The 26,675-nt window shown below is 45.6% G+C and overlaps 1 protein-coding gene across 1 annotated transcript in view; it reads right to left on the bottom strand.

Annotated features, from left to right (window-relative positions):
- Positions 1-9,480: 9,480 nt before the first annotated feature.
- Positions 9,481-26,675, bottom strand: part of cpt1a2b (carnitine palmitoyltransferase 1A2b) — a gene marked incomplete at both ends in the record, with an annotated part of 25,011 nt that continues 7,816 nt past the window's right edge. The window contains 11 exons of the mRNA XM_084439095.1: positions 9,481-9,600; positions 10,833-10,925; positions 11,301-11,414; positions 12,317-12,472; positions 13,891-14,019; positions 14,715-14,879; positions 17,465-17,581; positions 19,771-19,876; positions 22,529-22,717; positions 23,085-23,280; positions 25,680-25,767. Of these exons, the coding sequence (XP_084295221.1) occupies positions 9,481-9,600; positions 10,833-10,925; positions 11,301-11,414; positions 12,317-12,472; positions 13,891-14,019; positions 14,715-14,879; positions 17,465-17,581; positions 19,771-19,876; positions 22,529-22,717; positions 23,085-23,280; positions 25,680-25,767 (1,473 nt within the window). The remainder of the gene's footprint in view (positions 9,601-10,832; positions 10,926-11,300; positions 11,415-12,316; positions 12,473-13,890; positions 14,020-14,714; positions 14,880-17,464; positions 17,582-19,770; positions 19,877-22,528; positions 22,718-23,084; positions 23,281-25,679; positions 25,768-26,675) is intronic.

Raw genomic sequence — 26,675 nt, 5'->3', positions numbered from 1 at the left:
CGGCAGCTGCAGCCATCTGAGGGGGATGTACCGTCCCTCCATGACCCAACCTTTTGTGGTGTCACTGTATGTGTTTGTTTGTTTGTATGTATGTATGTATGTATGTATGTATGTATGTATGTATGTATGTATGTATGTATGTATGTATGTATGTATGTATGTATGTATGTATACTGTAGGTAGCCTATATATTTATTGCTGCCGAAATTCCCAAATCCCCCCCCTCCCCCGCCCCCATCTCCGCAGTGACAAAGGCAGCACATTTTTGGCCATCACCAAATCAGCTTGTTACTACAGTATAGTAGTCCTTTTGAATGAAATGCACTTGTCAATGACATCTGTCCGAAGTTAAGCAGCTAATTACACAGGAGATATACGTGTTGACAGAACCGAACATCCTGGATATAAATGAGCATGTCAACTCAATCTGGGATATGGCCATTTTGCCTGGATTTGTTACGCGTCATACCTTCGTGGCCCCTACACCACACTGCTTATATCAATGTATGGCATGAATACAAGCAAAGAAGAACAAACAAAGACCTACCGTATTAATACATGCAAGGATGTCATTGATATCCTTCTTATCATAGAATTCTTTTTCCCAGTTTTCTGTTAAGAATCTGCAAAGCGACTCTGTTATCAACTTGGCTTTTTCATCCTACAATGAAGGAGAATGAAATGGACATGAATACAAATTCACTAACAAGAAGTTACATTGGGGATTTCCACATTCAATGCACAATACTGTATAACATTTACCATAGTGATGCTTGGACTTTGTCTCCTCAACCAGAATAGATAGTTTTTGGGCAGTGAGTTCTCCTTAAGTCAAAGGAGAGTTTGAGCATGTTAATTTGATGGCTTTCCATTTCAATAGGGATTTAACAAGTTAGACAGAGTCTTCATGAAGATAATCTCTTACCATGTTCTCCAGATAGCTGTTACACGAATTAGATGTGGCATCACAAGGATGTGCTCTGCACAGGAACACCTGTATGGACCACCAGAAAAATGTATTTACCCAGCACATTTACATTTTGTCAGTTGGCATTTGAACTTGAAACCCAAAGATGCTTCTTATCTGGAAAATGAGTAGCCTATACTTACAAGCAGAGAGATGAACAGCCAGGCTAAGATCTCCCATGGCCTCTCCCTCATCGTTCTGCCCTGGGAGAGTACACTATGAGTACTGTCTCTATGCACACAAATGTTCAAACAGAGGTTATCACAAAACGGTACATCACTGAAAACATCAGCGAAATATTTACTCAGGCTTCCTCGTCCACACCTGCCCTCTCTTGGGTCTCAGTCAATAAGCTTGTAGATAATTTCAATTCTAAAACTAGGGCTGCGAGCAGCAGTGAGCAGGCCCTCGCACCCCACGCGTGTCGGGGTATGGCGCCGTTAAAAGGTGTGCTATTTCAGTGTCCAGTACTAAGAGAAACTTCCTGTCACCAGTAGGTGGTGCTCTAAGCGTGACTCAATACCGACACATAGATGTGTTCAGGACGGTACCTTGATGAAGCGTGAGAAATGTTGTGTAAATCGGACAATGTATGTAGGAGTTATGATGACTTCCTGCTTGACCTGTAGGTGACGCTATAAGTATGACTCAATACTGACAACGTACATAGGAGTTATGAGGACTTCCTGTTTCACCAGTAGGTGGCGCTGTAGGTATGACGCAATACTGACTTACAGATGTGTTCAAGATGCAACCTTCATCAAGCATGAGCAATTTGGAGTAAATCGGATAATGTATGTAGGAGTTATGAGGACTTCCTGTTTCACCAGAAGGTGGCACTGTAATGCTGTGTTCACACCGGGCGCAAATTTTTCCTGCGGCGCGGCGAGTTTACATAGAAAGTCAATACAATTCGTGCGAACTGGGCGGCGGGCGGCACGGGCGGCGCGAATCGCAGAACTCGGCGGCCAGGATTTGCCGCGCGGCGACATTCACAAAAGTTCAATTTTTTGAACTTTCTGCGGCAGATTCGCACGGCGACCCATTGATCCCGCGGCGAGATTGGGCGAACTGGGCAGCGCAAATTTTCTCGCCGCGCCCGGTGTGAACACAGCTTAAGTGTGACTCAATACCGATGCATAGATGTGTTCAGAATGCAACCTTCATGAAGCATCAGCAATTTGGTGCAAATTGGATAATGTATGTAGGAGTTTTGAGGACTTCCTGTTTCACCAATAGGTGCTATAAGTATGACGCAATACTGACACATAGTTGTGTTCAGGACAGAACCTTCATACACCAGTCCTGGGCTCAGATCCCCTTCCCCTCACCCTAACCCGGGTCCGTATCCTTTTCCTACCCCCCACCCTACCCCAACCCTGCCTCTCTCGGGGCCCAGGCACGCACACACACACAGACACACATTAGTGTTTGCCACACCTCTCCCATGATGCTCTTAGCCTTTCTTGCTCTGAAAATGTAGCTTGACGTAATGTATTGCTCTATATATGACTCCGTGTGCTACTAACCCTGTTCTGCCTCCCCTCTCCCTAGTGCCTCTCTCTCTCCCTCCTATCTTCTAAACAGGTCCAGTGGATGCCCCACTGTCACCAGTAGACCACCCTGAGTCCGATAGATACCCCTGTGTCTGCTGCAGATGTCGTAGCAAATTAGTTAACACACACACACGCACACACAGACATACAACAGTCCACTTCCGGCCTTAGGCCTGGGCCCAGTACCCCCTTCCCCTCACCCTAACCCGGGTCCGTATCCTCTTCCTACCCCCACCCTACCCCTGACCCCTGCCTCTACCTGGACCCAGGCACACTCACACACACACTGACATACACCAGTCCTGGGCTCAGATCCCCTTCCCCTCACCCTAACCCGGGTCCGTATCCTTTTCCTACCCCGATCCTACCCCTGACCCTGCCTCTATCTGGGCCCAGGCACATTCACGCACACACAGACATACACCAATGTTTGCCATGTCTCTCCTATGATGTTATTAGCCTCTCTTACTCTGAAAATGTAATTTAATGTTATTTATTGCTCTATAAATGTTCTTAGCCGGTAAACAAACATACTCCAGGAGCTTGCTCGATCGCCTCGTTGAGAGGGGTCAGGGAAGAATTTTTACAGCTCACTTATCTGGCCCCCGGGTGATTACTGTTTTTTGCTTCCCTCTGGAATATGTAGGGGTGGGTCGTATGCCCACCTCCCTTGTTCTCTGTAAAGCGCATTGTGTTGCCTCTGGGTATGAAATGCGCTATATAAATAAAGCTTTGATTGATTGATTGATTGATTGATTCATGAAGCGTGAGAAATATCGGACAAATTGTATGGAGGAGTTATGAGGACTTCCTGTTTTATATATATATTTCATAAAACAGGAAGTCCTCATAACTCCGCCATACAATTTGTCCGATATTTCTCACGCCCCAAACAGGAATCGAACACTGGCGTGGGAGTCCAGTGCTTAGCCCATTATACCACCAGGGGTTCTGAGGGTTTGGCAATACATGCAAAGTATAGCCTAATATATAATGGCTAATTACTGAGACACCTATACTGTAGGTATAATTTCAATATAGGAATATTTCAAATGTTCAATTACTGCACAAATTCAATAACTGACAGCACTACCAGGTAACCACATTTTTACATAGCTTCTCGAACATCCAGTGACAAAAAATCTCCCACATCAAGGCTTGAACCCCTGACCTTTGGCATAGGAGTCAGGCACTTTATCCACTACAACACAGAGGATATGGAAAATTTGTGGTGTCATAGTGTTTTTGTTTTGGTGTTCTGGGACCACTGCCTCTTGTGGTGGCAACACAGAACTGCAGGTCAACAACACAACGGAGGGAAAGAGGGAAGGAGGGAGGGAGGGAGGGAGTGACAACCAGACAAATGCCATCTATGGTGCACTGGATTAAAGCCACGCACAAAAATCGATCAGACAGCTGCAGCTGATTCAAAACGCTGCTGCTCGAGTCCTCACCAAGAAAGTGGATCACATCACTCCAGTTCTGAGGTCCTTACACTGGCTTCCTGTCTGCCAAATAATTTACTTTAAAATACTGCTGTTGGGTTATAAAGCACTGAATAGTTCAGGGCCTAAATATATTTCTGATCTGCTGCTACGTTATGAACCATCCAGGCCTCTCAGGTTGTCTGGCACAGGCCTGCTTTCTGTCCCCAAATGAAAACGTGGAGAAACAGCATTCAGTTGTCATGCTCCACATACCTGGAACAAACTTCCAGAAAACTGCAGGTCTGCTGCAACTCTCAGTTCTTTTAAATCAAGACTGAAGACTTTTCTTTTTGCCGCTGCTTTTTAGTAAATCAAACAATTATACAATTTCAATTTCAGTTTATTCTAATCAATTCCTCGTGCCAAAATGGGATCAGTTCTCTCTGCATGATGTATAGCCTAGTCCAAAAGTTATGTAGATTTTGCATTTTCGTTTTTCATTTGAGGAAATCCAGGGTGGCAACCAATATAGCCAAAATAAACATACAGGACAATATTTCAAGGTGATATCTTCAACATATAAACATCTTGAAGATTGTACAAAAGTTCGAAAAAAATATCAATGGGGTACATGGAGGAGTTGTTCCAGTGATCCAATTCTGCCGTTTTGGGGGGTATGGTTTCTATATACCATACATGATTTAATCATGGCAATCCCCCCCTCCCCCCTTCCTACTAATGCAACAGGGTCGTGCGCAGATGTCACTTAACTGAATGAATACCGGTCATTCGCGCTCTCGGCTCGCCAGCCAATGGCGGACTGGCCCTCGGGACGCTCGCAAGATCAGTGGGCTGACTGGGGGGGCTACATTGCCCGACCTGAATTTTCCCCCCAGTCCGCCCCTTTCGATAGCGTGTCAGGTGCGTTAGCAAGTCAGAGGACCGCATTTCGAATCCAGCGTGGGCAACAAAAATCAGATTTTAATTCAGCCAAGTAGGCTTCCTACTACGAGGAATTTGCTTTGGTGCATAAACATAGCGAGGCAGAACAGTGCAAAATGTCAACGTGACAGAATACAGTAGTATACAATAGCCTACCTCCAGCGCGTCGCCTAGTCCAGCTCAGTCTGTAGTGCGGCACTACCACGCTTTCACTTTTGTGTTGTGGTGTTCCGGGCGGAGTTTCTCGGGGGCGGGTGCTTATGCTTCTGACTAAAAAATCTCCAAACTTTTGGTCAAACTTGGCATCCCTGTATGCTCTGTATAAACAAGGGTTCATACTGCAAATGAGACTGCATGACCTTGAGACCATGGTCCTAACTTTCATAGTGTGTGACAAAAGTTTTCCTGTGTGTTACAAAAAGCTCTCAATGTTCCACAAAAATCAGTTGGAACATATTTTATGTCAAAGAGGAGCACAAACCTCGGACTGAAAACTTGATGGCTATAATTTCAAATGATTCATCAATTTAATTTCTGATACACATTTCCACAGTGCCCATGTGGTAAATTTTATCTGGTCGTAAGAAAGGAGAATCAAATCCGTTTCAACACTTTTATTGAATCACTAGCATCAGCATCGCACTGCAGTTATGATGAGTTCACACACCAATTGTCTAGAATGAACTGAGATAAAAGCAAAGTAACATTTGATTATATGAAAAGGTGCTTTCCATTAATGATCTCACTCTAAAGTCATCATGTCCTGTTTTTGTGCATGGCTGTAAGCCAGCACCTAGGATAGCGTTTGTCGGGTTGTCACTCCCTCCCTCCCTTACTCCGGTCAATGTTGACCTGCATTTCTCTGTTGGCACCACAAGAGGCAGTAGTCCCAGCACACCAAAATAAAGAAGGACGCCAAAATCAACCCACGATCTCCACTGCACCAAGCCCCCAGGGTCAGCTTGTCGCATTGAAGCCGCCATGGGCTTTGAGGCCAAGCTCGGTATTGCAAGTCATGTGACGGCATGCGGCCCAAAAGCCTTATCTCCAATGATTAGTGGATTATAATAGATAGGGCTAGAAAAGGAAAACAAAATGTTGGTATTATTCAGCATCAGAGACCAATCTAATAAATATAAACTTTCCACTCATTTTTTTTTTTTAAGCCACCAATACCTGTATCGAGCCGATTTTAGAAATATGCTGTGAACGAGCCTCGGGGATGCTGGGCGCGCGTTCATGAGTCCTGCGAACTCGGCTCATAATCGTTTGTATTATTTTGATTACAACATACAAATTTACTTTACGTTGCCCTAAAGTTATCTTTGTCGCCACACCCATGGGGGCTGCCATTTTGCTTAGAGGGCTGTGTGACGTCAGAGAGCGCAACTGAGAGTACATCGATCTGGTACGAGTTCACGGGTTGGAAGTTACGGGTTTGACTGCCATTCTAGTGCATTTTCACATGTAGAAGGTCGGAAAAACACGAGTTACGGGTTGCCTGGAACGCGCCATAAGAAAGCAGAGCCAGGCGAGCACTCAGTAGGGACTTTAAGCAACGACCTCTACAACGGGCCGCTACGGTGACCGGAAATGGATCAGTGCTCGATAGATAAACCTGCATGCCGTAGCAGCCGATTCTACGACGGAAAAAAACCCTGTTTCGCGTAGTGGCTACAACGTCTCAGAGACGCTTGGCCGTAGGGACCGGTCGGCTGTTTGCTTAACGATTTTGACCGCTACGGCGATAGCGTCATAGCAGATCTATTTCTGGCCACCGTAGCTGAAAACCGTCATTGCTTAAAGTCCCTATTGTGACTGGGGAGCGGAGCTTCATGTCCATCAGGGCAACTAGTCTGACGAAGCTAGTCCCATTGATATACTAGACTTGTGCTTACTGTTATGTTTCTCAAATAGTTAACAGTATAGCATCCAGTCAAAAGTTAATATAAATCACTAGTAAGATGATCAGATTTAGTCGAGGGCCTGGGCCAGGCACACATCCCAAGTTGTTCCTTAGGGTCATATTATCCTATAACAGTTTATCCATTGTTTAGATATTTGGTACGGACATATGCAAATGTATGCATATTTAACAAGATCTTGACTCATTTGCATATTCAAAGCTTTTTAAAGACAGTGTAACACAAAAAAATAGCTTAATGTGAAGATTAAACTGGTAGAAATTCATGAGGATATCTTTAAGGAAAAAAATAACCCTATTCACCTGTATAGTGTCTCCCCTTAAAAAGGGTGTGGTCATTTTCAGGTTTTTCATCACTGATAAGAGAATTTCGCACACTTCTGACGTTGTTACTTAGGGTCATATTAGTCTATAACAGTTGAATATTCTATACATTGTATACATAGGCTATCTAAGCCAGGCCTCTACTAATTATTCGTTTTTTATACGGTAATTAAGTTAAGATCAGAATCAGAGACCGTTAATTGCCATGCAGTTTTACAACGTGCTAGGAATTTGCTTTCCAGCGCGGTGTATAACATTTAAACAACATTGGACAGGGTGCAGGGACGAGACAGGACAGTGCAAAGACAGGACGATGCAAATGGCAGGTACAAAAAGCTAGTGCAAAAAAAGATCAACTAAAGAGAAGAACGATGTACAATACGTCAGTGTATGTGAGTATGCAGTGTACTGTATGTGAGTATGCAGAGTGTACTGTATGTGAGTATGCAGAGTGTACTGTGAAGGTGAGTGTGCAAGGGTCTATCGACAGTGTCTCTCCGCGGTGGTGGGGTCTGTGGTGGGGTGGGGTGTGTGTGTGTGTGGGGAGGGGGGTTCGAGGGGACACAAGCCTTGTTGAAGAGGCTGGTGGCCGTGGGGAAGAAGCTGTCACTGTGGCGTGCAGGCGTGGTCCTGATGGACCGCAGCCTCCTGCCTGAGAGGAGCTTAAGAGATTATGGCCGCGGTGGGAGGGGCCGGCTGCAATCTACCTGGCCCGCTTCAGGGTCTTGGAGTTGTGCAGGACCAGGAGGGAGGGCAAGTTGCAGCCGATCACCTTCTCAGCGGATCGGACGACGCGCTGCAGTCTTTCCCTGTCCTTGGAAGTAGCGGGAGATGGTGATGGAGGAGGGGATGGACTCAATTATGGAGGTGTAGAAGAGTACCATCATTTCCTTTGGTAGACTGAATTCCTTCAGCTGCCTTGCTCAGGAAGTACAGCCTCTGCTGTGCTTTCTTCGTGAGAGAGCTGGTGTTTAGTTCCTATTTGAGGTTCCGTACCGTTTCCTGTCGGACAAATCAACTGTTTCCTGTCGGACAAATTATGAATAATTTGCATAATCTTATGCAGATTTGTCTATTATTCAACCACAATAAGCCACTGGGCCATGAATGTACTTTATTACCATCACCAATAGTTAAAGTCACTTCACAGTCAAATTTAATACAAGTCTTAAGATGCAAATGGTTGACATATTATTTCAGCATATTGACTACTAGCCAACCTATTAAAACTGAGACGTAAACATTGATTAGATTAATCCTGCTCAAGGCTTTGCAATGCCTATTCACCAAACAGAGTATCACATGGCCAGACTAATGGTCAGATAACACATAAGAAGATCCTCCCACCACTCACAGTGTTTTCTGTAGCTCACCCTTTCCCAAGATGCCACAGCTGCTGCTGCTCAAACTAACACTCATTTTTACTAAATTATTATTTTGACTGAAGCAGGATGGAGGATGTTCCTCAAAATGGAGGCACAGATTCACCAGACCCACTCATAGACCCTCCTATGAAGGAGGATCGTCTATTCCTCTGGCTTCCTCTTCCTTGATCTGCTGCTTTATTCTGAGCTGAAAGACTCAAGAAGTAAACTTGAGAGCTATATAAATTAACAAACCAAAACTCATGACTCGGCTGGATCAAATCAAACCTAAGTCAGAAATACTAAAAACGTAATTGGTTTTGCTTATCTCACAGGGGAGAACTAAAACAAGAGGAAATACAGAACACATCCAAAAGTATACTGACTCTTCAAATGTCAGTTCAAATGAGTTCACATTCAAAATGGCCGTGATAAAAAAAAAATTTGTGTGAGGAAGAATTTCTCAAGAAAAGGAAAACAGACTGTTTGTACTTCTCTCCATCCTGTTATAGTAACTCTCCAATGTTAAGATTTAAGCAGTGTGTACCGTTTCCCAACACTTTCATAGATTCATCACTCTCTCACTCCCATTCTCACTCCACACATCCATCATCAGAATTGCACTTCTTAAATGTCCATCCTCATGGTTTCTAGTCCCTCTTTCTCCATTCTCCATCTTTCAGAAAGAGTCACCATTACCCATTTATCATGTTTCAGCTTCAAATCTTTCATATGATATGCCTTGTCTGTCCAGAGCAGCTTCTCATAAAATACCCCTCTCACCCAGGCTACCTTCCAAACTGACCCAACCAACCCACGTTAGGACTAGGCTTGATGTGTCCTCAATACCTGTTTAACACTTATTATGAAAACTGTAGCACTCTTATGATGGATACCTCCCAGGGCAGTGCAGCATAAACCAGGCCAGGTTGGGGGCAGCTCAGTAGTGGGATAGCAGGTCTAGTACTGTAAGTTCTCAGTTGTGTTTCTTAGCCTGGGGGGCGTCTGTGCTGAGGGCTGGAGCTTTGGCCTCGGAGAACAAAGACTGGATATCCAGCAGAGCCCGGCTGATCTGGGCGCCAAATCTGTGTGAGTCCTAGAGAGGGAGAGAGAGAGAGAGAGAGAGAGAGAGGGAGGGAGAGAGAGAGAGGGAGAGAGAGAGCGAGGGAGGGTTAGAGGGAGAGAGAGAGGGGGGGGAGAGAGAGAGAGAGAGAGAGAGAGGGGGGGGGGAGAGAGAGAGAGAGAGAGAGAGGGGGGGGGGAGAGAGAGGGTTAGAGGGAGAGAGAGAGAGAGAGAGAGAGGGAGGGAGCGAGAGAGAGAGCGAGGGAGGGTTAGAGGGAGAGAGAGAGAGGGGGGGAGAGGGAGGGAGAGAGAGAGAGGGAGAGAGCGAGGGAGGGTTAGAGGGAGAGAGAGAGGGGGGGAGAGAGAGGGGGAGGGTTAGAGGGAGAGAGAGAGGGAGAGAGAGAGAGAGGGAGAGAGAGCGAGGGAGAGATAGGGGGAGAGAGAGATAGAGAGAGAGGGAGAAGAGAGAGAGAGAGGGAGGGAGAGAGAGGGGGAGAGAGAGAGGGAGAAAGAAGGGGAGAGAGAGAGGGAGAGAGAGAGAGAGGGAGGGAGTGAGAGAGAGAGACAAACATCGGTTGAACAAACAATACAGTATAAATGAGTTATGCCGGGCTCACACCACAGGATTTTTGGAACCATTTATCCCCGATTCAGCCCTCCCGAAAATCGGAGGAGAAATCTGGTCTAGAACGTTGGTAGGTACCAATGTTCGGCCCAGATGATATTGTAATGTGAGGGGTTTACAGATCGAATTTTATACCTCCCAATCGTCTCACAGACCTATCGGGGCTGCCCCGATAATATCAAACATGTTTGATATTTAAGATTATTACAGTACGTCACTACTTTACAAGCGGGAAGGCAAGACGAGTGGTTCGTTGCTCCCTCGGGCACGATAAGATCCTGTAGTGTGTGATGTTATTTTCAAATCTTGTCATGTGTGCATGTTTGAGATTCGCGAGAAGAACGTATGTTAAGATTCTCCTTCATTTCGAAATCGGTTAGGATTTAAAATATCCTGTAGTGTGAGCCCGGCATTAATCACACAATGCTTCTGTTAAGGCAGATAAGCATGGCAATGCAACAAGCCCTGACACTGCTAGACACTAGAGATAGTTTTTACCCCCGAAACTCGTGTTGGGCAATTGATTTCCAATATTCTGCAGTGAAATTAGATCCCTTATTTTATGGTACAGTTTTCATATTCGTATAGCTAGTTACACAGTAACAATTAATAGTGCGCTGCCATCATAGTTAGAGACTAACCGTCTCAGAGCACGAGTGTTTGCAAGACACATGGAAGTTGATCATGTCTTCTCCAACGATGATATAGGACACTCCATACCCGTCATCTGCCACCTGACACAGAGAGAGAGAGAGGTCAGTAGAGTACTATACCAGGTCTAACGTGATACAGTGAACAATTTCATTACCAGATGAGTGGGGTGAGGTGGGGATAGGCAAGGTGCTTAGTGCTTAGTGCTTAGTGTGTGTGTGTTGTACAGTACGTGAAAGGGATAGTCGACGACGGGCCGGGTGATCATCAATTTCAATACGGATGTGTAACATACCTGTATCTTAAGGCGTGTTGATGTGTGTGTAGTGCATACTGTATAGTGCATACTGTAGTAAACACATGTGTGTGTAGTGCATACTGTATAGTGCATACTGTAGTAAACACATGTGTGTGTAGTGCATACTGTAGTAAACACAGTCATCAGTCAGGCTACTCACAGGCCCGAATCCTCCCCCCAGAGAGATGAACTCCGGGTGGTTCTTCAGGTCAAAGAGCTCCATCTGCTGAACAGGAGTCTGACTGGTTGACAGACGCCACGGTTCCGACAGCACCTGATTGGAGGGGACAAAGATTCTATGGTCATATGGTCATGAAGCAAGAGAGTGTTTTAAATGGTACAAAGATGTCACCGGCTAGCCTAAGAAATGAGGAAAGACAGGCAGGAGATGCTGGAGACAGCGTGTTTTAGCATGTTTCCTGAGCCCTAGTCTCTCTTCAGATTCAAATATTACGTTGAATCGCCGCGTTGTGCATACTACAGTGCATACTATAGTGCATACTACAGTGCATACTACAGTACATAAGAGTCTGTGCCACTTCGTCGCCCAAGCTGGTGTTCTGAGGGCGTGTCTAGGGGTCAACATTGAAAGAGTGACAGGTCGTAGCAGCAAATGAGAGACGCTAGCCCAGGTTAGATGGGCGGGGCATATCTATGGGTGGAAGCGCCTGATTGCGAAAGTCGTTACTGATTCGTGTCGGCGGGATTCCGGCGCCACCAATGAATTGCCAGGATTTGAACACTAGGTTTTCGCATGACGTGTCCCCGACCCATAGAGAGATCTGCAGCATGCAGTAACGTAGTTGCCGTAGCTTACGAAGTGTATCAGCGAGAGAAATCTCATGGGTCTGGCTTTGAGACTACCTAAGCCCTAACATCCACATTTGTAGCACTGACCCTGTATTTGTATTAAATGTAGGCCTATAGGCTATTATTTATATGATGATGCCTTTTATTAACTGTATATTGTTTTTATGCTGATGTGCTAACCATTTGTATGTAATGCAATGTAATTTGACCAATGCCTGTTTCTCCTTTTTAAAGCTAGGACTGCAGATGAAAACTAGCCGTCTTGGCTAATTCTGGTACATTCGTTAATGTACACTGTCCCTATCAAATAAACAATAAACAAACAAACAAACCCAACCTACCAGAACATAAGCCCCGGAAACGTACCTCTTTCAGGAAAGGTGAGTCCACCCCCAGATATTTGGAGACCACATATAGGCAAAACAGGTGCCTGTCGATGCCCGATCCGGTCATGGCCAATCTATAGAGGTTCTGGTGCTTCTCGCTAGCCAATCGGAAAAGCCGCTTGCAATTCTCCACCCCCTGTGAGACACACTAACAGTTTAGAGCAAGTGGGGTGAAAGTACTGTGACATTTCTCACGCCCCAATGTCAATGCCTCAGGCTCTAATAGAGCTGTCATGGGGTTTAACATGGCCTCGGGAGACAGATGAGTAGATTATAGGGGAAACAGGATCCTCCTCTTTGAACATGTTTCCCGGGTCGAATGTCCTATATATATACCACAAAACTGGTTTGGCAGGAGATGAAGGCCATGACCAGTGGTTCTCAAATGGTGTGTCGCTTCGTGAAGTTCAGGTGTGCCGTGGGATTGTGACAACCAGATATTATTAGTGCAATATAGTCTACAACTATACAAAAAGTTGTTTTCCAAACCATGGCATTGGTATCATGCCAATACTAGCCCAGAACACTGGATCGGAGATGAGAGGGGAAAAATAATATGACGGGTGACGTTATGACAACAGTAGCATGAGCATGAGAGTTAGTAGACTACCTGCAGGATAGTCATGTCAGAGGTGAGAGGTATTTCAACCTTGACATTTTAATGAGTTCAAGAAATTGAAAGAATGTGATTATGTGATTACGACTGTGTTGTTGCTCAAGTGCTCAGTCCGTGGGCAGGCCTAAACATAACGCAGCATTCATGCTGAAGTGTCTTTTCTTAAAGCAATTTTTTAATGAATCTCAATAATTGAAGGGCTTCAAAAGGAAAGGAATGCCAATTTTACACAGGCAAGCAAATTAAAGAACAAGAAACAGTACTCTCTTGCTTCCAATGGAAATGTTGTTCAACAAAACCTAAAAAAGGTTTAAAAACCGTTGTTAAAATGCCACAGAACTCCATAATGCTGCAAACCATTTTCCACATGGGGACAATCTATCTATAACACACTGCTCACTGAATTTCCTCCACCCGAGGAGGAGCAGAGAAAGGAGCCTCTTTGTTGCACGGATATGAAAGTGTGCCTTGAGATTTTAGCTTGCTCTTTGGTGTGCCGTTGGGCACAAAAAGTTTGAAAACCACAGGCCTGGGCTGAGTTTCCCAGAGGCATCGTAGCGCTACGTTCATCGTAGCGCTATGATGAACGCCATAGCTTACGATGAACGTAGCGCTACGATGCCTCTGGGAAACTCAGCCCTGGACAGTTATCCCACCTGTGTCTGGATCAAGTCAATCAAGTTGGATTTATATAGCGCCCTTCATGATACCCAGAGCGCTTGAGGGCTTTACAGAGTCCAGTATTCATTCAGACACAGTCATACCGGTGGTGGTCAGCTACATCTGTAGCCACAGCTGCCAGCGCCTACGGCACCTCCGACCACCGCCAACATTCATTCACATTCATACGTTGCATGTCTTTATTTCAAAAGAAATAACAGAGAGCGGTCGTGAGTGGAGATCGACACGGACTGGATTAAAAGAGAATAATACGGTACCTCGCCGCTCTCCAGGGCTTTGACAAAGGCGCAGCTCTCATTGGAACAGGATCGCACCGTCTCTGTCCGGCCCTCGCGGAACAGCCGGGTCATGGACGCCTCATAGGTCAGACAGAAGCCCTTCCTGTCCTGGAAGACGGGGGAGCGGAGAGGGGGACATAGGGGATGGGGGGGGGGGAAAGAAGGAATATTATGTAAACGTCACTGTACGTTCCCGCCCACACCTTTCATTTCAACAGCCCAGGATTTGAACCATCTATCTAATCAATCTATCCATCTGTCTGTCTATCTAAAAGTGACATTTTGGCTCCTGAGCCCAAATCCAAATGAATGGAGGTGAATGTGCGGCCATCTTCAGGCGGCTCTGTTTTGTCCCCCTCGTGTTGGAGCCAGTGGGGGGGGGGTTCGATGCTGTTGGGACCCCCCCCCCCCACCCCCACCCCGCACACCCCAGTCCAAACCCTGTGTCTTTAGTGTGCGGCAAGCTGGCTTCGCGCAAAGTTTTGTTTTGGCCGTGTGCACGCGCACATCCGGGACAGGCTCAAACGCGGACGGCTCGGTCCACAAATATGTGCACGCGTGGGCTCGTTAGGTGGGTGCTCGCCTGCACCACAGCTGTTAATACTCCATTAGTCTGACTCACAGGATATACGGTAGGTTAGCCAAAAGGACAAACTCATTAAACACAGTGTTTTAGCGGTGTGAAAGCAGCTTTGTTGCCCTTTAGGTTCTCTCAGAAATCCTCGCCTGAGAGAACCTGCCTTGAAAAAACAACAAAACAACTAAAAAAGTGTCAGTCAGGGCCTCAGAGAGCCAGTTCTCACCCGGGAGTACGCCAGCTGCAGGGCCAGCTGAATGAAGGCATCAGGGCTGATCCTCAGCTTCTTAATCCTCCCCTTCCCAAAGTCCCTGAAGGGGAACACGTGGCAGTCCACATCGTCTGCTAGGGTCTGGGCCAGCGCCAGAGAGATGGACACCTGCTCCTGAACCTGGAGGAGACAAGAGAACACGGGGGTTTGTTAGTATTTCACCTTCATTTTTCTACAGTTTTATGTCTGATTTCATCCCGTTTTCAGCCAATTTGATTCTTTAAAGCCAGCAGAGTCTGCCTGACTTCATCTATCGGTGGATCACCGATTTCCTGACAGACAGGAACGTCAAATCCTCAGTGGCTAGTCCTTAGATACATGGGTATTGAAACGGTCAGTACCCCACCTAGGGGTGGAGACAGGGAGAAGTTACTCCTCCAAAGAGAATGCTTTTGGATACATTGTCTGGACACGGAACCCAGTGGTTTAAATGAGGAAAGAGCCCTGTCGTGTTTCCTGTAAAATGCTTCAGTGTGTTTATGATTTTGTTTATGTTTATATTTAGTTTATCCTTCTCTGATTTAATCACAATCCATCTGTGCCATTGTATGGAAGCTTCTAACGGTTTGACTTTTTGTCTGACTTAATTGTTTCGACTAATTAAGTAATTAATTATTATTAATTAATAACGCGACGGTCCTCCAGTGAGTGCTTCCAACCACGGTCCCCTAGCCAGGGTTAGCTGCACACATGGCAGGAGCCAGGTAGGTTTACACTTCCACGGCCTACTGGTGTACAGGGTAATATAATACCGTAGTTAGCGGATTATACCACTCCACTAGTAAGTAAGTAGCCTTGAGAACTGGTTCTCGAGCCTATTGGCCCATAGGGCAGGAGCCTATCTCCTGTTTCCTTAGCGTGAAGCTACTTGATGTACAAGTACACCCCCTGGACATGATGCTAGTATGTCGCAGGGACTCACCCCCAATACAACCCTTGATGCTTAGTGCCAAGCAGGGAGACATCGGAGACCATTTTTTAAATAGTCTTTGGTATGACTCGGCCGGGGATCGAACTCACGACCTCTCAGTCTCAGGGCGGACCCCCTTACCACAAGGCCACTGAGCTGGCCACTCCACTAGGCCTTAGAGTAAATTGAGCCATAGGCTAGTGGTGTAGCGTAGCAGATGGTGTCAGACTGATGGCCGAAGTCTGGAAATGTTTTTGAGGTAGAAAAAGGTGGATTTGTTGATGGATTTGACGTGTGACTGGAAAAAGAGTGTGAACGAGGGTGACTGTATAAAGCTTACTGTAACCGCAGGTCTGTGCGGCCATTTCTCACATTGCAGACTGCTGTGTGCATGAAGCAACTGACATTTGACGGTCCCCTTCTCGAGACGGGTTATTGGGGTTGTGTGTATGTTATTGTGCTGTTTGTACGTATTGCACGTAGCTATTGTGCTGCTTGCGTGCTTTTGTGTAATAAACTTTGTTAAACTTAGAACGTTGGCATTCAACTCTCTCCTGAACAATACTTTGTCACAGAAATGTCCACGACGCAACATACAGTACTAGGAATTTGCTTTCAGTCGTGATGCATAGCATTGAGACAACATGAGAGGAGAGGGACAAGACAGGATAGTTTAAAGACAGGATAGTACAACATTTCCAAAGGTGTGAGCCCCATGCGTTCCAGTCTCATGCCTGCTCAGTGGTGACGCAGGGGCAGCAAGGAACTTTCCCTGCCTATCTGGCTGCTACAATCTGCTCCAGTACTACAGGAAATGGTCCCTATGACATCAGCACACTAGACTCAAACAGAAAATGAAAGAGCCAGATCTCCTTAAAACTGAGATTATAACAAACTCAGAAAAGAGGACAGGTCAGCAGAGCTCTGCATACTAACGCATCTAATTCTACAGTAGGTAGGCCTAGTTCTAACAAACAAAAAGGTCTATGAAACTCATATATTTTGGTAATTCGCTCACTCAGTATCAAGAAGTCAGTGGAGTTGTGTGCATTGAAGGGGTGTGGCTTCCCAAGCCAATCAGATGTTCCACAGTGACAGTATAAAAAAAACGGACTGGGTGTGAGTGGATGAATGAGCATAGAGTTGGAGTGAAAAAGAAACAAACATTTAGGCTATGCAGGAGGAGATATAAATAATAACATGAAATGTTAGTCGCTTGGGAGGAGTTTTATGTTTCTATGTCAAAGTTGTCTGAATTGAATCCATTTCGCTTTGGGTTTCAATAAACCACACTAAAATACCCAATGTGATTCAAATTCATGGACAAAAGTATTGGGAGACGTACACATTACACCTACAGGAGCTTTTATGACATCCCATACTAAATTCATAGGCATTCATATGGAGTTGGTTCCCCCTTTGCAGCTATAACAGCTTCCACTCTTCTGGGAAGGCTTTCTACAAGATTTTGGAGTGTGTCTTTGGGATGGCCCATTCATCCAGAAGAGCATTTTTGCCATCGGGCACTGATTAAGCTGCACTTCCTCTTGAGTCAGCATGTGTTGCAATCAGATTTCTGCATGTTGGAGGACAACTAAAATTGACTTGATACTCTTACACTCACAGACACACACGGACACACACACACACAGACTACACTCACAGACACACACAGACACAGACACAGACACACACACACACACACACACAGACACACACACACACACACACACACACACACACACAGACACACAGACACAGACACACACACACACACACACACACACACAGTCACCTCCAGAGGGATGTCCCAGGTCAGTCTCTGAGGAGGGGGCAGGGAGCGCTCCACCTCCCCTTTGCAGTGGCCGTCCTCAGTGTAGCCCAGCTGGAAGGTGTCTGTGGCCAGGGTGAACTGCAGGGGCAGACAACAGCCTTTAAATACAGGCACCCAGACGGAGGCATACAAGCACAGCATGCAAACACACACACACACACACACACACACACACACACACACACACACACACACACACACACACACACACACACACACACACACACACACACACACACACACACACACACACACACACACGCGATTGTAATCGCTCTAGATATAGCAACCTGGTCAAGTCAGAATGAGACCGTTGCCTTAGCGACGGGACATTGTAGATGATCGTGTTTCAAGTTCAGTACCAGCACCTGTCTTCTTCAGAACTTGTGTGTCTGGTCAGCTTGTTTACTGCTTGCTAGCGGTCAGCAATAGACGCTTCTAGGAGATTCTATGCCCCACAAGGTAGGGGCATTCTATGCCTTCACGGGTCGGGTAAATCCGAGAGGACCCGAACCAGACCCGAGACCCGTACGGGTCCGGGTCCACATTTCCACGCTTTTATTATGGTCAATTGGGTTTCGGACGGATCCTCGGGTCCCGGGTCTGTTTATCATTATGTGTAATAACCGAGAGAAACGCATGAGGCGAATTGAGTGAGACCCCGGGCGCGACGCGAGCGGAGACATGTAAATATGGCAGCCACCGGTAGCCAACCTTGTCTCTGACTGACGTGAAAAATAAGATGAAAGACAATGAATATACGGAGGAAGTTAAAAGCTTGGCTGATGTATCAACTTGCCTAAGTTCTAAATAAAAGTGTACGCTATTTGTTTTGAATTTCGTGGTTGTGTGTAGCCTTATTTATTCAGGGCCGTTTCATTTCCATGCTGCCACATCACAGCCTGACAAAACAGCGATTGATCCTGTTGAGTGAGAGGATAATTCGCCATTCCATCCAGCTGTGATGCAACAGCAGGCAAGCCAAACGGCCGTGACAGCCTAAGCCATTGATAAATGCTACTGCTACTTGCTACTGCCTGTTGGATCCGTAAAATACCCGATCCGACTCGGGTCTCGGGTCTCTGTCCTACTCCTGCTCTCGGGTTCGGCCTCTAATATCTCGGGACAAAATCGGGTCCGGTATAGTACATCTTTTTTTATTTTTTTTTGAATGATCGGATCCAGTTGGATCTCGGAACGAATGTCTCGGGTCCATCTCGGTTTCGGGTCCACATTTTAGACCCGAGAAGACCTCTACCACAAGGCCCTATTCTTGAGCATCTTCACACCGCCTGCACACTGCTAGTCCAGTATAAGAAACGCCCTAGACCAGGGGTTACTTAGGGTGAAACTACGTCACCACAAAATGCATTCATGAGTGGAGGTCTGTGCTCTCTGAGCACCATTTGTAGTTTATTGATTTATGTGCTCATTAGGCAGGGACCTCCCAAGTTCAATACTCCATTTCTCTTTTTATTCTCCAAAACTCACAAACCATTAATCGGTGATACACACACATACAAACTAACACACACACAGAGGCAAACACCCACACACACATACAAACTAGCACATACACAGAGGCATACACCCCCACACACACATACAAACTAACACATACAGAGGCATACACCCACACACACATACAAACTAACACATACGCAGAGGCATACACCCCCACACACACATACAAACTAACATATACACAGAGGCATACACCCCCACACACACATACAAACTAACACACACACAGAGGCAAACACCCACACACACATACAAACTAGCACATACACAGAGGCATACACCCCCACACACACATACAAACTAACACATACACAGAGGCATACACCCCCACACACACATACAAACTAACACATACACAGAGGCATACACCCACACACACATACAAACTAATACATACGCAGAGGCATACACCCACACACACATACAAACTAACATATACACAAACTAACACATACACAGAGGCATACACCCACACACACATACAAACTAACACATACACAGAGGCATACACCCCCACACACACATACAAACACATACACAAACTAACACATACACAGAGGCATACACCCCCACACACACATACAAACTAACACATACACAAACTAACACATACACAGAGGCATACACCCCCACACACATACAAACTAACACATACACAAAGGCAAACACCCCCACACACACACATACAAACTAACACACACACACACATACAAACTAACACACACACACAGGCAAACACCCACCTCCCACAGATGTGCCACAGTGGGGGCATCGGCCCACGAATGTTCTGCATTCAGCCCACTCTTTCCATTCTTGTACACCACTATGGAGAAAGACTTATCAAACCACCTGAGAGAGAGAGAGGGAGAGAGAGACAGAGAGAGAGAGAAGGAAAGATAAAAATGAAACATTTAAAATAAGCACCTACAACAGTTGTACAGAATTAGTGTGTGCGTATGTACATGTGTGTGTGTGCATGCGACTTCTGTGCATGTGTCTGTGTGCCTGCTGACCACTGCACATTCGTAATAAGGAAGTCACATTCTGACAGTTGTGCAATAAGGGGGTTAAGCGGGGATTTCCTCCACTATCAGAGTAAGATGTGAAGGCCTTTCTGAGTCTGACCCTGTTAAATCTGAGCACTGCACTGAGAACTTCTAGGGGAAAAAAACAATAATATCCGTGGACACCAATGGGAAGACTCGTGGATTTTGAGCGCGGAGGATGATTGGCCCGCACAGATAGTGGGCTGTGCGGGGAGGCTGATTAGGCCTTTGATTGGTCACTGACCACATCTTACCACTTTAAGTATTGCTAACAAGTCCTGCATTCATGCGAGCTGTCGGTAACATACCAGGCACATAAAGTGCGATTTAGGCTACTTGGACGGAGTCAGTGCCGGGCATTTTGCAGAGGAAGAGGAAGAAGGAGGAAGAAGAGGAGGAGACAAATGCCAATACATAAGGGTCTCTGCCGGGACCCGGTACGGCTGATTTGTTATGATTTTTTTACGTTTTAAACTTTAGACAGTTGCTGTAGCGCCACCATCAGGACAATTGGTCCACAATGCCAGTTGCAGACCTTTGGCATAGGACTCGACCGATGTGGACATTTTGATGATTTTTCATGCGCGGGAAGTCAGACTTCCTAGGAAGATTCAGATTCAGATGAGCTAATAATCATTTACACTTTATTAATCCCCTTAGGAAAATTCCCCTCTGCGTTGACCCATGCTGGATAAACGATGGATAAAACCCAACAGAAGAAGACCTTGTATTGCTTGTACAGTAGTTATCAAATCACCCGCAAAAACAAATGTAAAAACATCAGCAAGGCAACCGTAAACAAATCGCGGATTCAAAAGAGTAGTCGATTGGTGATTGGTTCACTCACTCCACGTGAAAGCATCTTTCATCAGATGGATGTAATCCTTTACTGCTTTTAATGCTTCATTCACAACACAATTTTCCCCGGAATGTCACTAGGTCTTGAGGTGGGAAATTGGTGGTACAGATTTCCCGGAGTATAGATCCCTGCTCCCTCCCATTCACACGACTCCATGATGTCTCCATGCAGTGTTTCTGAGAATTCCAGGGATAGACTGCATGTGTGAATGAGGTTTAAGGGCCCATTCATAGTCAACGCAAGCTACGCTAGCGCGAGCTACGCAAGGCTACACAAGGTGACGTTGACGCGTCCTTGCATAGCAACGTGTGTCGTGCAGAAATGTGTAACTTTACGCGCGTCGCAAGTGCTATTTCAATAGGGGCGCTGACGCAAGGCAGCGACCCCCGCGTGAGTGAACTACTTGCGTAGAGCCGCGTTCACAGCCGCGTCAGCGTAGCTTGAGTTGACTATGAACCAGACCTAACTCTCTGAGTCTGACTCTGGTAGACTAACTCTTTGAGTCTTACTCTGGTAGACTAACTCTCTCAGTCTGACGCTGGAAGACTAACTCTCTGTCTGACTCAATCCCACTGACTCCGTTTGCGGGGCGTTCCGAATGCGGTCAGGTTTTGTTACGGTTTCCACGCGGCTTTCATACTTACCGGTTGTATTTCAGGAGCGACCATTTTATTTGATATTCTGACAGGTCGTCAGGGGGTGGGACCTAACTACCCATTTCTTCTTCTACTTGATGCGTCCCAGATGCGGCATTAGGCAAAAATTGACCTGCTGTCTACGTCTACCAGAGCTCCACGGAGAGCCAGTACCTGGACTCTCTGAATCGTACCGCACCGCATCTGGTGGGAACACAATCATTGTCTAGAACGGCCGCGGTCAACTCTGGCTGCCGTACGGTAACCGTAACGCACCGAAGCCGGAGTCAGTGGAATTGAGGAGTAACTGTCGGAGTCTGACTCTGGTAGACTAACTCTCTGAGTCTGACCCTGGTAGACTAACTCTCTGAGTCTGACCCTGGTACACTAACTCTCTGAGTCTGACCCTGGTACACTAACTCTCTGAGTCTGACCCTAGTAGACTAACTCTCTGAGTCTGACCCTGGTACACTAACTCTCTGAGTCTGACCCTGGTACACTAACTCTCTGAGTCTGACCCTGGTAGACTAACTCTCTGAGTCTGACCCTGGTACACTAACTCTCTGAGTCTGACTCTGGTAGACTAACTCTCTGAGTCTGACTCTGGTAGACTAAAGCCTGCGTTATACTTGCTGTTTAAGAATGCGTGTGCATAGACAAGCGTGTATTTGGCGGCACGTTCATTTCTGCGGACCCGCACAGCCAACCGAAGGAGCAGCAAACGTGTGATAGCCACGCAGGACGTGTGGTAGATGCATACGTGGAGTTAAAAGCAAGTAAACCATGGGCTTAACTCTCCAACTCTCTGAGTCTGACTCTGCTAGAGACTCATTCGGAGTCTGAATCTGATTCAGATTAACTTGACTGTTTCAATATTGAGGATGCTCTGTTATACAACACATTGTCTAGATCAGAATTCATATTGATCTATTCACAAAACACACACACACACACAACTCACCTGTCGTAGCATTTTCCATGGAGGAGAGACTTGGCGTAACGGTCCAGATTCCCCACCGGATCCTCTCCCATCATGCCTTGCTCCTCGTCATCCAGGGTTACGAAGAAGGCGGCTCTCTCAATGCAGTCCAGTGAGCGCTTGTTGACACCCGAGCTCAAATACTGCTTCCTCATCCGAGACCACGGTACCCTGGGGCAGGAAATAAACAACAGACATGTTTAAACAGTTTGTTTATTAGCAAATATTCAAAATATTCATTCTGCAATAGGGGGGGGAAAAAACAAAGTATTTCTTTAAACCAATCACAGTCGTCTTGGGCGAAGCCAGCCCCAGACGCAGCGACAGTGCTCTTGCAAAATAGTCTGGATCGAATCTGATTGGTGCCGAGAGAATCTCTCAACCCGAATCAAATTAATTTGTGTCGCCAGTCTCGCCACTGATTGGGCAGTGTGACAACGAATGACAAGGTTTATTGCCAAAACCTACATCTGTTGAGTCAGACTAGTCTAGACACAAACAGACCCCACACACATACAAACACACACAACCCTCTCACCTGTCGCCGGCGGTCAGGGCCCCCAGTCTGTCCTCCCCTGGCTGGGGAGGTGAAGGGTCATCCAGGATCCTCTGGATCTGATATTCAATCTCTCTGGGGGAGAGCAGCCTGCCAGCCGTGTACACCCACAGCCTGTAGTAGCGCCCCCGGTGGTACACTGCCACAAACTCGCTGTCCTGCCAGTGTTGCAGCACGTCTGAGAGAGAGAGAGAGAGAGAGAGAGAGAGAGAGAGAGAGAGAGATTAGATAGATAGATAGATAGATAGATAGATAGATAGATAGATAGATAGATAGATAGATAGATAGATAGATAGATAGATAGATAGATAGATAGATAGATAGATAGATAGATAGATAGATAGATAGATAGATAGATAGATAGATAGATAGATAGATAGATAGATAGATAGATAGATAGATGGTCCTTTCTTTCTTTTCATTTAGCAAAGCACTTAAATGCGTTATCACCCAGGCTATTCATCATTAGGCTATGTAACGAGGCTACCTTTATTCAATATATTTTTGCAAAAACATTGTAAATCAAGCAAGAAAACATTTCTACATGTCTACAAATATCCTAGTTTTATTTCAAATAATGAAGCCTACTGTTATGAAAACCATGTACTTATAAAGTAACCTGTTATTCAAGGAACTTCGCTTAATATAAAATATATAAATAACTGCAGAATTATAAGTCTGGCCAAGAAACATCCAAGCAAAACTCACGAACAACTAACTAATTAAACAACTCACTCCCAATAGTGAATAACAAACACTCCGTATTTGCTTTGCCAATGGAGCGCTGTACTCTCGCCAGGCATTGTGGGAGTTACTTGTTACAAGTTACAACTTGTCGGGGGCGCACTGTCGTCATTTCGCCTAGGGCGGACAATCGCCTCCCGCTGGGCCCGAGTTATAGTTCTTGTCCCAGGAAGTTACAGTATTGACGCACACACCAAAGAGTGGGCTACTGTCGCACTTTTAACTCTGTGAGAACTTTTTCGGCTGTGTACTAGCGTTGTACTAGTGCAGTATATTTTAATAATCGCTGTAATAGTAGAAGCCAGCGGTGTTTAGATGAAGAAACTGTCTAATATCACTTTAATAGGAATGTGTTAGGAATAGCCTTACTTTGGGGGAAACATTTGAGAGGCTCGGACTGTCTGTCATCACTTCAAAAGGAATGTGTTATAACAAGATTACAGATAATAGGTAGCAGTTCAGCAAAGTCATCAAGAAAGTTTTCACAGTATTTAAGTGGCCTGTAGATGATTAGAAATATGGCTCGAGAAGAGGAATTCAACTGAAGAGCCACATATTTAAAGGAGCCAAAAAATTCCATAACACATCTGCTTACATTGGAGGGAGTTATTAATCAAAATGGCAACTCCACCTCCTTTGTTATGCACTCTGGCCTCACTCATAAAGCTGAAGTTGGGAGGGGTTGACTCGATAAGAACAACTGCCTTTTATGACCAAGGTTTCCTTGGTCATAAAATCAAGATTTTGCTTGATAATAAAATCATTGATTAAAATGGCTTTCCTGCTGGCCAGCCATGCACAAAAAAATGCTCAATCCACTCAATCGGATCTCGTGGTCAACGGAGGGGTAAAGAGGCATGCTAGAACGCTTATTCTGAGTGGTATTTTCATCAAAAATACTCAAAGACATGTTTTGGGGACCCCAAAGACGTATATTAAATTGTTGAAAATTAGCATAATAGGACACCTTTAAGCTGGTTGCCAACCGCCATTAAAAGAGAAGAAGAAACTCTGTGTGTAACGTCAGTTATGCGACGCTTTTTTATGTTTTGTTGAATGAATAAATAATATAATAAATCTCCGGAGAGTACAGCTCCGTTTCAAGTGCTTCATTCATGACTCCAGACGTTACAGTGGCCTATGTTATGATGTTGATGGCTCCATCAGCAGCCTAAAACAAAGATGCAACGTTCGTTATTTGAATGTGTGCGCATATTAGATCAGGTGAACGCAGTTCACATTTCTCGAGTTGTCACCATGCGAATAATATTCTACAAGTAGCCTACGGTAAGTCTTTTGAACAGCCACGTGGATTAACAAAGCAGGTTCGCCCCCTCTGAGACAATGGGTTATATGCACAACTCCAGTACTTCCTGAAATTAGACATGCTTCCGTTTCCTGTCCTATACTATTGGATGAAGTGATTAATCAGGTGTGCCTGACTGCAGCACAATGATCAGGCACACCTGAATAATCATTTCATCCAATAGTGTAAGACAGGAAATAGAGAAGCAAGTGTTGTAAGTGGATATAGCCCATTGGTGCCACATTTATGCTATAAGGTAAGCTAGCCTATCCAGACATTTCTCTTCCATCACCCGGTTGCGCAGAAGTCTTGGATACGGTTGTACTCCTACATTTCCCGAGAGGTTGGGAAATGTGCACATTACACGGGAAAAGCTCACATTTCCCGTTCTCACATTTACCGTAATATATGTTATAAATAAACAGAGAGAGAGAGAGACTATTATATATATATAGTGTGTGTGTGTGTGTGTGTGTGTGTGTGTGTGTGCGTGTGTGTGTGTGTGTGCGTGTGTGTGTGTGTGTTACCAGTTTCCTCTCCAGGGGTGCGTGTGGTGTTGAACATCCTCTCACACTGAGCAGCACACAAAGGTATGACGGTACCAGGGACACGACTCTGGGGGAGAGAGAGAGAGAGAGAGAGAGAGAGAGAGACAGAGAGAGAGAGAGAGAGAGAGAGAGAGATCAGACCCCGACCCCTGCCTCTACCTGGACCCAGGCACACTCACACACACACAGACATACTCCAGTCCTGGGCTCAGATCCCCTTCCCCTCACCCTAACCCAGGTCCGTTCCCCATTCCTACCCCCTCCCTACCCCTGACCCCTGCCTCTATCTGGGCCCAGGCACATTCACGCACACACAGACATACACCAGTGTTTGCCATGTCTCTCCTATGATGTTTTTAGCCTCTCTTACTCTGAAAATGTAATTTAATGTAATTTATTGCTTTATACATTTTCTTAGCCGGTAGACAAACTCCAGGAGCTTGCTCGATCGCCTTGTTGAGAGGAGTCAGGGAAGAATTTTTACAGCTCACTTTTCTGGCCCCCGGGTGATACTGTTTTTTTGCTTTAGAATATGTAGGGGTGGGTCGTATGCCCACCTCCCTTGTTCTCTGTAAAACGCATTGTTTTGCCTCTGGGTATGAAATGCGCTATACAAATAAAGCTTTGATTGATTGATTGATTGATTGATTGATTGATTGATTGATTGATTGATTGATTGATTGATTGATAAAGGAGAAGTTTTGCCGCAAACCTGCCTGGTTCTACTTGGGGAGATGTCGGTCTCTAAAAGGTGTATGGGGCGTGTTAAGGGTTCATTTTAGGGTTAAAGGTTAGGGTTTAGGACTTGGGTTAAATTAGGGGATAATGCCTGACAAGAATGTGTCTGTGTTGCACAGGCACCAGTCTTTTTCTGTTTGTTGCTCTTATAATTCCCCAAAGACAAATAAATGGGATAAAGAATAGAAAGAAAAAATGTAGGTAATTAATAAAAATGTTAGTCTCAACCAAACCAGA

This window comes from Borostomias antarcticus (assembly GCF_949987555.1).
Source record: "Borostomias antarcticus genome assembly, chromosome: 5".
Classification (NCBI taxonomy): domain Eukaryota; kingdom Metazoa; phylum Chordata; class Actinopteri; order Stomiiformes; family Stomiidae; genus Borostomias; species Borostomias antarcticus.
Note: the sequence above shows the minus strand (reverse complement) of the source record. Positions and strands in the feature narration are given on the sequence as shown.